This window comes from Theropithecus gelada, chromosome 7b (assembly GCF_003255815.1).
Source record: "Theropithecus gelada isolate Dixy chromosome 7b, Tgel_1.0, whole genome shotgun sequence".
NCBI classification, from domain to species: domain Eukaryota; kingdom Metazoa; phylum Chordata; class Mammalia; order Primates; family Cercopithecidae; genus Theropithecus; species Theropithecus gelada.
Window position 1 is genome coordinate 77,437,290 of NC_037675.1, and position 12,205 is coordinate 77,449,494.

General features: G+C 48.7%; 1 protein-coding gene across 2 annotated transcripts in view; it reads left to right on the forward strand.

The window, feature by feature from the left end:
• Positions 1 to 6,380, forward strand: part of IFT43 (intraflagellar transport 43) — a 96,837-nt gene extending 90,457 nt beyond the window's left edge. For both annotated transcript variants that reach the window (XM_025392856.1, XM_025392855.1), the window contains exons 6-9: positions 4,916 to 4,988; positions 5,257 to 5,332; positions 5,857 to 5,919; positions 6,088 to 6,380. In XM_025392856.1, the coding sequence (XP_025248641.1) occupies positions 4,916 to 4,988; positions 5,257 to 5,332; positions 5,857 to 5,919; positions 6,088 to 6,207 (332 nt within the window). In that variant the 3' untranslated portion in view covers positions 6,208 to 6,380. The remainder of the gene's footprint in view (positions 1 to 4,915; positions 4,989 to 5,256; positions 5,333 to 5,856; positions 5,920 to 6,087) is intronic.
• The last annotated feature ends 5,825 nt before the right edge of the window (positions 6,381 to 12,205 follow it).

Consider the following 12,205-nt stretch of genomic DNA (forward strand, 5'->3'; position numbering starts at 1 on the left):
ATGTCAAGGTGAGAAAGTGCTGGAGTACAGAAGAGACTCCGTAGTTCTATAGAAGCCCTTCTGAACAAGACCAGGGAATCCTACTCAGAAATCCCCAACCAAGAAAATTAGCAGAGTAGACCCTAAAGGGTTACTGAGAGAAGAAGCTCCCTGCCTGAAACATCTCTGCCTGGGTGGGACCCAGGGGCCAGACTGGGGTGTCTCCTTTGTTCTCTCCTTCCTGCTGGAGTTAGATTTATACTCCAGGTGAAGAGCTGGGTAGTGCTTGGGGTATACTCATTGCAAGCTAAGTCCAATCTAAGAAGTCACTTTCTGTTCTAGCGGTACCCAAACAGGCAAACAACAGCTGGATCTGAACGTCTTGTGCATGCTATCACAAAACGCATCACAGAGATTTGGGGCTGGCTTCATTGGAAGAGGCAGGTAGGCTTTTGACTATCAGGCCACGGGAACTGAAAAGGATCCTTCTGGGACTCTGCTAGGTAATTAGCATTTTAGTGTGCACATGTGATGATATTATCCATAATGAATGTATTTCAGGGCAAATGGCAGTTGCCCTCACATCCAACAGCTCACATCTTTGAAACCAGTTGTAATTGATCTATTGGTGTTCCATAAGTTTCTATTTATTTAGGCAGCACCCATTTATTTCTGTGGTATCATCTGCTGAACGATGTATTGGGTAGATGTGTTGGGTGTCGGCAGACTAGTGTTCTAGTATCAAAATGGGTTTCCCATTTGGCGATCTCTCTTTTTCAAATAGATCTGTACTGCTGTTGCTGTGCATTCATAAGCCTCTGTTGGGTGCTTCCAGAATGTGGAGATTGGTGAAGAGCAGTGTGACCCAGCCTCAGGATGGACGCCAAATGGACCATATTGGACCAAGTTTGAATGACTCTTCCTCTGAAACTTTGTCTCCACGCATCCATTGTTTCTTAGATATGCACAAGCGTTTCCCAGGGGGCCTTGCAGCTCTGAAGGAAGCCAAATGTTGCTATGATGTTATCAAATCCAGGAAGTAGCCAAGGATTACTCTTTGTTCTTGTGAGGTGAATCCTACTCAGGCAGCTTTAGGACTCAGTAGCAACTCTAACTGGAACAATGTAGAGAAGTAGAGAAGGTTGACATGGCTCTTCCGTGTGTGTCACTTCCTGACCTGAGGAGCATCTGTTGAATGCAGTTCTATTCAGTTGTTCCTAATTCTTCCAGTCCTTGGAATGCACAGATGCTGGGTTGTGGCTTTGCTTTCAGCTAGTTCATCATCCAGGGGACAGACTTGGGGCAAATTTCATGGATTCTACCTCCTGCAAGGTAATGAGAGCTACCCCGTGGCCATGAATAAAGTATTATGGAAGGATAAAGTAGGAAGCTCTTATTTCTGCTTGTTAGATTCAGAAGTGATCCACTAAGGAAGGAACATGCATTTTCTATCCTGCTTAGTCCCTCTGGGTTTTCCCCCATCATGCCTTGGAAGGGGTCTGGCGTAGCCCAGCCACAACGTCCCGCCTTCCATTTCTCCAGTGTTGCCAGTTACTTCTCACCGCCGAGCACCTTTGCACATGTTCCCCGCCTAGCCGAATCCTGCTTCTCCTTCAGCTTCAGCTGCCCTGTCCTCAATGCAGAAATACTTTCCTTCTTTAACTCCTCAACCCTAACCCTACTAACCCTAAGTTTCACAGGACATTAAGTGAAAGCTGTCTTGAACATGGGCAGCTGTCTCACCCTTTCACTATAGGAGGAGGGGTCTTTGAAGGCATTTCACTTTTGAGAAGAAAGCCTGTGTGGGGCGTGGCAGGGCTGAGGCATCACAGCCACATTGAAGTCCATTACTCATAGTTTCACCCCATGCAAGCCGCTTAATCTTGCTTAGCCTCAGTGTTCTCTTCTGAAAAATGGTCATCGCTGGCAGGAGAAAATGAAGGTGGAGCCATATAGTTTCTCTACATATGTAATATTATAATATCGGTTAAGTCCGTAAGAATAGTTATTGACTATTATATACTGATCACAGTGCTAGTATTGTATAAAGATCATTGCATTTAATACTTACAGCAACTGACTGGGTGGGCGTGAGTCTGATCTTCATTTTATTGATGAAGAAATTGAGGCATAGAGAGAAAAAGTCACACAACTAGTAGGTGGTGGAGCCAGGGTTTGGAGCGGACCCTCCTTCCTCCAGAGCCTGCCTCTTCACCACGGAGCGGGAGTTCTACATAGCACGCCCCTGACCTCATTGCAGCTGTTCATGTTCTTCTCGGTATTAGCAAAATTGAAGAAAAGGAAATAAACATAATTTTTGGATTTTTTTAAATGGTGGTTGCTTTTCAATAGTACCAGAACTGAGTCCTGTCTTCCTCGTATTGTCTCTGTTAAAATCGTGTGTTTTGCATGTCAGACTTTACAACCTGAATCAGGCTGCATCCCCAGTCCGCCTTTGCAGGTCGTCACTGTCTCTTACTGGAGGCAGGCCAGATCACTGCTCAGAGGTAATTTTGTAAAGAAGCTGGTTTCTTAAGGCTGTTTTCTTTTTTTCTGTGTTCGTTCGTGGTATATGTGAGAGTAGGGGAGTGGGGAGGAGGGAAGGAGATAAAGAGAAAAAAAATTCCCCAGAACATGTTATGTGCTCATGAGCACTTGCCTGTGATTGTAAATCAGAAACTGTAAAATTCTGAAGTTCTTTGAAGTTTGCCCAAAACCTGCTCTGCAGACACCTGTTCTGCTGGGGGCCGGAGTTGGATAGCCTGCCTCTGCTGCGATGGCTCAAGCTGTCACCGCACAAGAATGTTCCAGCTTGCCTTGGCCTGGCTGTCATCGCTGGCTCTGTCCCACTCAGGCGGTTCACCGAGTTCTGCTGGGCACCAGGCTTCCAATTAGAGAGAAATCCCACTGTGTGGCCAGCCCCACCAGCGCCGCTCTGAGCGGCCCCTTTGCCAAGGCCTGAGCTGACCTCTGATCTGTCACAGATGGGCCAGCCCCACACACTTTGTGCACATTTGGAGGAGGGGGTTGGGGACGAAGAGGGACGCCTGTGGGGAGTGAGAGTGGACATCGGGCAGAAGTGCAATTCCTCAGAGCCCCAAGACGCTGGGCAGAGTTGACAGGACCCAAATGCTAAAGTTGTGGAGGGAAAGGGGAGTTTGGGAAGACCCTGTCCTGAGCCCTAAACTCAGCACGGGGCATTTTCTCACCAACTTCTGAATATTCATCTCAGGCTGGACTCTGCACCCGAGGAGAGCCAGGCGCACTCCAAAACTGTCACGCTGCCGATGGTGCATGGCACAGCCAGCTTCCTCCCTGTCCCTCCGCAGGGCCTGTGCAGTCTCACCAGCCTGGGGCACAGCATTCTCAGCAGCCTGCACAATGGACTGTATTAATCACACAGAACGGGAGGGAAAAAGAAAGCTAAATTTCTATTAGCATAAGCAATAGAATCTTAGAGCATTCCATCTCCAACTCTCTAGCAGAATAGAGAGAGATAATCTAAGCTCCGAACAGCTTCTTTCTAGATATAAGACTTGCTGAATGTGGTTCATTATTTGGGGGGTGGTGAATGTATCTCTTCTTTATTTTCCCTATCAGCAATTTCTTTTTATTTTTATCCCTTTTCACACTTTTTATCCCTTGTTTTCGCTGCCTGTCTCTTTCTGTCTCTGTCTCTCCCTTGCATGCTCTCTTTTTCCAGGTACAACACCTGTGTCTCCACAGTCGGAAGTCATAATAAAGACACCAGGCTTGGAACTGACATTTCCATCCTCTGGCATTGCTTGACTAGAGTGATCGAAAAGTCTAAATCATGAATTGCCTGAAAGTGGCAAAAGGGTCTTCTCAGCTGTTCTTGAAACGATTTTGCACCTCTTGTAAAACTAAGATTGAATTCAATCCATGAAAGCAGAAATGAGATGTCTTCACCAGTCTCTCTTTGGGACTTTTCCTTCTTTCCGTATTTATAGTTGCTTTGGGAATTCCAGGACTGTCTCACCCCACCAGGCCTTTTTTCTTGCACCATCTCTCTCTTCTCCCCCACCCCTGACTGTTTAAAACAAAATCTCTTAACCAGTCAGTGATACTCGTTTGGAGAAGGAAATGTTTCTTTAGGGTGTTAGGTTGACCCAAGAGAACATGGACAATTTTTGGTCACTTAAGCAAGTTGCCACAGTTAAGGGATGGACTGGTTTCCCAGTTTCTCTATTTGCATGATTTTGTTGGACCGGTGAAAGAAATGGCCTCGTGTCTCCTCTTACATTGTCTGGAGAGTTCAGAGATGGAAAATCTTGAGACAACAAGAAAAGCAGGATCGTAGAATCAGCATCACTGATTACATTAGATCTGGTGAATGGAGACCTGGATCCCAGGGAGTCAGCCTATGTCATTAGGTGGAAGACGCCCTTGAGATGCAGGCTGAGGGCCCTGATGGTTGCACTCCGGGGCTAATGCACATAGAGATCTGGGTCATGAGGAGTGGCACTCACTGCGACATCCGCTTTGTGGCACTACACATTCTCAATTCCTCTGTCCCTGACCATGCCAGGCTCACTTGTCAGTTCCTCTTCTTTCCTCCCCTCTAATAAGCCCTTTGTTACATTTATTTCTTTACATTTCTCCTTGGAGATCCACTATAGTGGCTCCTATCCTGTCACACGCATCAGGATCACCAAGGAACGCCTGGGAAAAAAAATCCGGATGCTTGAGCCTTACCCAGGAGGTTCTACCTCAGCAGGTTCTGGAGTGAGGCCTGGGATTCAGGCATCACTGAAACACCACCTTTGATCCTCCCCCGGTTTGTATCTGAGTGTCCTTCCTGCCCCAGCCCACAGCCCCATGGCTGGTGTGTGGAAGGGGAATGAGTGAGAAGTGGAGAAGCAGGCACAATCCCTGTGAGTTCTGCAGGCAGTGTTGCTTCTGCCTCTCCTTGCAGATATTCCTATCATTCCGGATCTGGAGGAAGTACAGGAAGAAGACTTTGTTTTGCAAGTGGCAGCCCCTCCCAGGTAGGTTAAATCAGATATGATTGGGGAAGCAAAGAACGTGTAATTAATACACTCCAGATATCATCTACAGTGGACCTTTGACGCCCCCAATGTCAATCTGGATCTTTCTGGTATTGGACTCCATCCAGGGTTCCCATTTTGTTAAGACATTTTATTCCCATTCTGGTCATCCCCAGCTGTGTACAAGGCTCTGGGGACGGTGGCCCAGCAGCACTCCTGGAATGGGTCCTGCCTGGGGTTCCCTCCTCTCGCTCTCTCTTTCCTTCAGCATCCAGATAAAGCGGGTGATGACCTACCGTGACCTGGACAATGACCTCATGAAGTACTCAGCCATTCAGACGTTGGTGAGTGGAACAACTTCTGCATAGAGAGGCGGGCCCCAAGCAACGGGCTCCAATCCGTAGAGATTTCTCAGTTCCTCCCAAGCTGTACAGCGCCTCCGCCAGTCCCTGAGGCTGGCTGCCTGGTACCCATACCTCTGCTGCAGGTTTTATCCTCGTTCATCTCACAGCAACCCTGGACCCAACATATTCCAGTGTTTCTCAGTGCCAGGCTCCCACCTGGCTGCCCCCTTGGCACCTGATGGCACCCCACTTCCCTCTGTCCCTGTGGACATGCTGCTGTCACGCTCTGCCCTCCTGGTATGGTCCTTTGCCCCAAATCACGCCCAGCATGTAGGGAGCATAGCCTTCCCTCATTTCTCAGTGGGCATGTGGTTTATTCATGATTTTACTCTCTTGTGAAGGCGTTCCTGCAGGTCTCAGTTTGGGAAGTTCTGATACACAAAAACTGATCCTGATTTTGTGAGAAAGAGTTGCCTGAAAGCCCTCAAGGTCCTCAGGCTGACCTTTTTTGTTTGCATTCACAGGATGGAGAGATCGACCTGAAACTCCTCACCAAAGTGCTGGCGCCAGAGCATGAAGTCCGGGAGGTACAGTGGTGGCAGCAGTTCCCCGATCTCTCAGCTCTGGCATTCCCATAACCAGCCGACTCCCGGGCTGGCCTGTGCCTCCCTGAGGCCTGGATGGGAGGGAGGAGTCAGCTAAAGTTGAGGAAAAAGGCCTTTCTTTGTCTTACCCAGCGAAACCCTTCTTGGCAGGATGACGTCGGCTGGGACTGGGACCATCTGTTCACTGAGGTGTCCTCAGAGGTCCTCACTGAGTGGGACCCACTGCAGACGGAGAAGGAGGACCCTGCGGGGCAGGCCAGGCACACCTGAGCCCGTCACCCATGCTCTAGACATGAAGAAATCCAGTGAGCTGAAAGCTAAAGAAGCTTGCAAGCAGCTCTGAATTTTTACCTGGAATATTTTGTAATAAAAATATTTATATTCAGTCAAACACATTGGATAATTCAATTGCAATAAATTGCTTTATTCTGTGCCATCTCCTCCATTTCTTTCCAGTCCCTTCTTGGAAAAATGTATCACAAGTGAAGGAGAACTTTTTTGTTGTTGTTGTTGAGACAGAGTCTCGCTTTGTCGCCCAGACTGGAGTGCAGTGGCCAGATCTCAGCTCACTGCAAGCTCCGCCTCCCGGGTTCACGCCATTCTCCTGCCTCAGCCTCCCGAGTAGCTGGGACTACAGGCGCCCGCCACCTTGCCTGGCTAGGTTTTTGTATTTTTTAGTAGAGACGGGGTTTCACCATGTTAGCCAGGATGGTCTCGATTTCCTGACCTCGTGATCCGCCCGTCTCGGCCTCCCAAAGTGCTGGGATTACAGGCTTGAGCCACCGCGCCCGGCTTAGGAGAACTTTTAAACCAGCTGATAGGAACTCGAAACTCGCGGCCTTGTTGTGGAGCATGTGGAAGAGTTTGATTCAGGAGGAGAAGGAGTGGGTACTCCTGCTGAAAGGTATTCACTTCTCAGGAGGTTGCAGACAGTTGCCCGCTGGGGTTCTGGGGCGGGGCCTCCCTTCCCATGGGTGCTCTGGACCCTTTGTTTGTGACCTTAGTGATGCAGCACTGCCACCTGCATCATAGGCTTCCAGGCAGCTGCAGCAGCAGGAGGAAGCCGTGGGATGGATAAGGAGACCCATTCTTCACTTGCATCAGGGTTTGGTGGCTGTTGTGAAACATTCTTCTTTCTCCCCTCTTCCTGCAACCCATGCCTTGAGCTCCAAAAGCTTCTACAGGTTCCCAGAGCCTCATTTCTGATTCTCATGGGAAGGGGCCAGCCAGCAGCCCTGAGAATTCCATGGAAGCCCTCTCTTACGGAGCCTGGGCCTCCCTTCTCCTTATCGTTTCACGTACGTGGCAGCCATCTCCACTGCTGCGAGTATTATAACCGCCTGGTTCCAAGATGTGCTGCGATCAGGAGCAGAGTCCCACCCTTCTCCTACACAGAGATGTCTTTTGTTTTTGTTTTTCTCTTTTCCTCCCTGAGACTTTATCTGAGGACAGAGCCCCTTCACTGCCTGCTTCTCTTGGATGGGGCTTTGGGTTAGGCTGGCAGCAGCTAACTAAGGCCCACTCCCCAGCCATAGGGAGTGCTGAGTGCTTCTCTTATCCTGCCTGGAAAGCTCTTCATTAAAATTCAGAAAAACAAAGAGGCTCAACACATCAAAAACCCACTGGGGGGTTATTTTTGTGTGACTACGGTGCCCTTCCCCGGCGAGCCACATGGCTCCGGAACAGGCAGAGTGAATGCTTGTCTGTTAATTATAAACTCGGGGATTTAGTGGCTTTAGGGTTCCATTTCCTCCTTTTCCAGAGTCACACTTTTAGCCCAGGCAGCCCCTCTTTGGAATAATTCCCATGGCCACTGAAAAGTTTCTATCCAGGCTAGTTTTGCTTGAGTCTACATCATTCTGAAACCCAAAGGAGAAAGGCTGTATTTCTACTCCCTTAATTACTGGAAATCCAACTGCCTCAGGACTCTGATAACCTTGGAGGTCTCCAGCCAACCTGAGCAAGTGGCTAGGGGCTGACTTCCTTTCTCCCTTTCTTTTACAACAACAGCAGCAACGAGATCTGACATGGAGCTCTCACTGCATGCCAGGTGCTGGGCTCAGCACATAGGAATGATCAGGTTTCATCCTCACAGCCTCCCAGTGAAGCAGATGCTGTGGTTATCCCATTTTACAGATGAGGAAACTGAGGCTGAGCGAGGTTAAGAGATCGCCCAAGATTATCCAGCTGAGTGGCGGAGCTGGAATTCCAAGTTCTGATGCCACAGCGCCTTAACACCTGTGTTTCTGTTACCCCTGCTGCCTTCAGCTTGGGAAAGTAATCCAGTTTATAGCAGACAGAATTACAAGTTCATCGGGAGAAAGAAGTCCACAGCCATCCCCCTCCCCAGCCCCCACTCTTGTCTGTGGAGTGACCACAGAGCATTGGGCTTCTGTCAGTCCCCTCTTGTGAAGCCTGGCAGCATGGGTGAGCTCAAGAGTCCTGGCCCCAGGGCGGTGAGACCTGGGTAGGAGCAGCTCCGTGTTGAGCAAATTGAGCTCAGACAAATTAGGTCCAGGCCACATGTGACTGAGTCTCCCTTCACTTGTCCTGTGCCCTGGCCACGTCCTGTCTGGGCATTTTCCTTTTCCCAGCATTTGCATATCATATCTTCAGGGTGCCAGAGAAATGGGATGTTCCAGAATCTACGACCCCCCCAGTTCTCATCTGACATGGAAAATACCTGCCTTAGGTTACATCCAGCGGTGTCATATACTTGACTTCAGAGAGCCTTTCGGGAAGGTAGCCCAAGAGGGCAATGACAGAATCAGCAAGCATCCACAGGTAGCAGCAATATGGTTTTGTGCAGGCATGGGGGAGCATGAAGTGAAGAAATGCTGCCATTTCTCTGCCATACATGGCTTGTTAACCAGTTCCTTACCAGTTACTCCTAGACTGGCTCAAGTCACCTCTGAGCAGGCTTGGGTAGCCCAGCTGGTCTCTGACAAAATCTCCCCTGGTGTCTTTGGCATTGGATGGTCACTGCAGAGATGCCGTTCATAGGCTAGGCTGTGACGGGGAAGTTCATTACTTTGTGAAATAATTGATTGCCACTTCCTTCAGGCCATGCTCCGTTCTAGGCACTCCAGATACAGAACTAGACAGGTGAAACTCCCTTGCCTTATAGAGCTTACATTCTGGAAGGGGAGATGGACAAATAAAGTAAAATAGATAGTGTCTCAGGTGGTAAGAGATACTGTAGAGAAAAATGAAGCCGGCACAGGGAAGGGAGTGCTGGGGAGGGGGGTTGTGATTTTTTAGTAGGGCAATCAGGGGAGGCCTCCCTGAGAAGGGAGCATTTGGGCACACACCTGACCAGGTGAAGGAAGGAGTGAGACTGGTGCCCAGGGAACAGCGCTCTCAGTAGCAGGAACAGTATTTGCAAAAACCCGGAGGAAGGCATGTGCCTGACCTGTTGGAGGAGTGGCTGGAAGTCAAGGTGCCCCGGGTGGGGGTAACAAGGAAAGAGAAGATTCTCTGGCTCACTCTGCCCAAGGCCCAGCTTGTCACAGAAAAGGCCTCTGGGTGTCTGGGGTCCCCTCCCTCCTGTGATGACAGCATTCTCAGGCTTCCTTGGGCTTGACAGGCAGACTATGGAAAACCTTCCTCAAACTATTGCATGGCCTCTTCATGCCTTGGCCTGGAAGAGGCGGAACTATTGATGCTGCATTGCAGGAGAGGAGAGCAATGAGCTCTGTCTGTCAGAGACCAGAGGTTAGGAGTCTGCTGCCAGCTCCCCGCCAGGAAGGAGGGTGTGCCCACTGCACCAGGCAGCCAGAGAGGCACTATAAGGCCCCTGCACAGAGTGCTCACTGGGAACTCGGCTCCCAGTGAAGAGCTCAAGCCAGAAATTCATCCAGGCAGGCCAGCAGCTGAAGCTTAGGTCATCTCTATCCCTGACTGGTGACTCATCTTTGCTAAACCCCAGGACAGTCCAGACGGGCTTTTATAACTACATGCTCCCATTGGAAAGTGATGCCACCACCTGTTCAGTGTTGCTTGATCAAAATGTGTTACTTGAACAAATCAAGGTCTTCCTGCTTAGTAGGTAAGGATGCTTCTGGGCTCATTGCTGCCGGAGACCTGCATGCAAGGTGCTGTTTACTGCAGAGAGATATGGAAGCATAGACTCTGCCTTGCTTGACCAAGCAGCACCATGCTTTTCTCCTTGAGGTCAAAGAGTCAATGGGGAAAAGGGTAGGTAGAGGGAATAGGAGTAAGTAACAGTGGCAAAGAGCACAGGTTCTAGAATCAGGCAGAATGGGGCTCCAGTCCCAGCTCTGCCATGTAGCTGTGGGCCCTGGAGCAAGCTACTTTCCCTTTCTGATCCTGTTTTCTTTTCTTTCTTTCTTTTTTTTTTTTTTTTTTGAGACGGAGTCTTGCTCTGTCGCCCAGGCTGGAGTGCAGTGGCCGGATCTCAGCTCACTGCAAGCTCTGCCTCCCAGGTTTACGCCATTCTCCTGCCTCAGCCTCCCGAGTAGCTGGGACTACAGGTGCCCGCCACCATGCCTGGCTAGTTTTTTGTATTTTTTTTAGTAGAAACGGGGTTTCACCATGTTAGCCAGGATGGTCTCAATCTCCTGACCTCGTGATCCGCCCATCTCGGCCTCCCAAAGTGCTGGGATTACAGGCTTGATCTGATCCTGTTTTCTAATCTGGAAAATGGGATGATATTAGTATTGTCTTGTTGGGATTGTGGCGCCCAGTAAAAGCCAACTGCTGTCGTTGGATTTGAGAACTGGATAAGATCGAAAAGTTAACATAGGAAAAGTGACAGTTTATGGCAACAGTGTCTGCAGTTTGCTAGGGGGTATCACCTTCATCTCCCCTCATGAATCACTTCTCAGCCATGGATGGAAAGATGGCTTGGCATCAGGTTCTGTTTTGTTTTGTTTTGTTATTTGTAACAGCTTTATTTAGATAAAATTTGTGTGCCACAAAATTAAAAGTATACAACTGAAGGTGTACAATTTAGTGATTTTTAGGAAATGTATGGGTTTCTGCAGCCATCACCATAATCCTATTCTAGAACATTTTCCTCATCCTACAGAATTCCCTTGTGTCCATTTACAGTTAATTCCTGCTGTCATCCGCAGCCCTGGGCAACTGCTCTCTGGCCCCATTAGTTTGCTGATTCTGGACAGTCCCGAGTAGCTGGGATTACAGGCGTGTGCCACCACGCCCAGCTAATTTTTGTATTTTTAGTAGAGAGGATTTCACCATATTGGCCAGGCTGGTCTCGAACTCCTGAGCTCAAGTGATCCACCTGCCTCGACCCCACAAAGTGCTGGGATTACAGGCGTGAGCACCGCGCCTGGCTGCACAGATGTTTTCATTCCGCCTCGGTGGAGTCCTAGGAATTAAATTGCTGGGTCATATGGTATGTTTACGTTTAACTTTTAAGAAACTGCCAAACTGTTTTTCAGGGCCTCAGTTCTTTAGGATATCAGGGTTAAGTACTTTTTTCTTGTTTTCTGTTCCTAATTTTTCCAAACGTTGCTGTTGAGTTTGTGGGAGGCACATTCTCCTGATTCCTCCCTCCCTGCCTTCTTCCTATCATTGAGTTTATCTCTGCTTTGAGAACATAGGCCTCATCTGTCTCTATTCCCCACTAGCCTGTAAGCTCTTCCAGTCTAAGACTGGGTGTTGACTGCATTTCTATCTAACTGCATGCCTATTCCAGGAGTTCAAAGTCAAATAAAGCACACTCCTGACCTCGAGAAACTCACAAGCTAGCAAAGAAATAGTGTGTGAGTGAAAGAGCCCACATGATCTGCGAAATACAGATGGGAGGAGAGAGAGAGGAATACTTCGCCCACCAAGAAATAACAGAGGTGGGGCTGATTTGCTTAGAGCAAAGGCCACTTGTTCTTGTAAAGTTTTACCGGAACACAGCCATGCATGTTTACGTGCTCATTTGTTTACAAAAACTCACTTGTCTATGGCTGCCTTTATGCTACAAGGGGCAGAACTTAGTTGTGACAGAGATCGTCCAGCCTGCAAAGCCTAAAATATTAGCTATCTGCCGCTTTGCAGAAAAATGTTGCCAACCCGTCCTTAGAGGAAAGAATGAAGATGAGAAATAACAAAACTGCGTGCTCACAAAGTTCAGCTGCTTGTCTCTATCCAGGAAATTCATTGCAGCAGGAGTGATTTGAGTTAAACATAAGGAAAGACTAGAAGGGTGGGGAGATTCTGGCCCCTAACAGAGAGACAACCTTTCTTTAAGAAAAGGAAACGAGCACTCATCAGTTCCAGGAACAGGGAC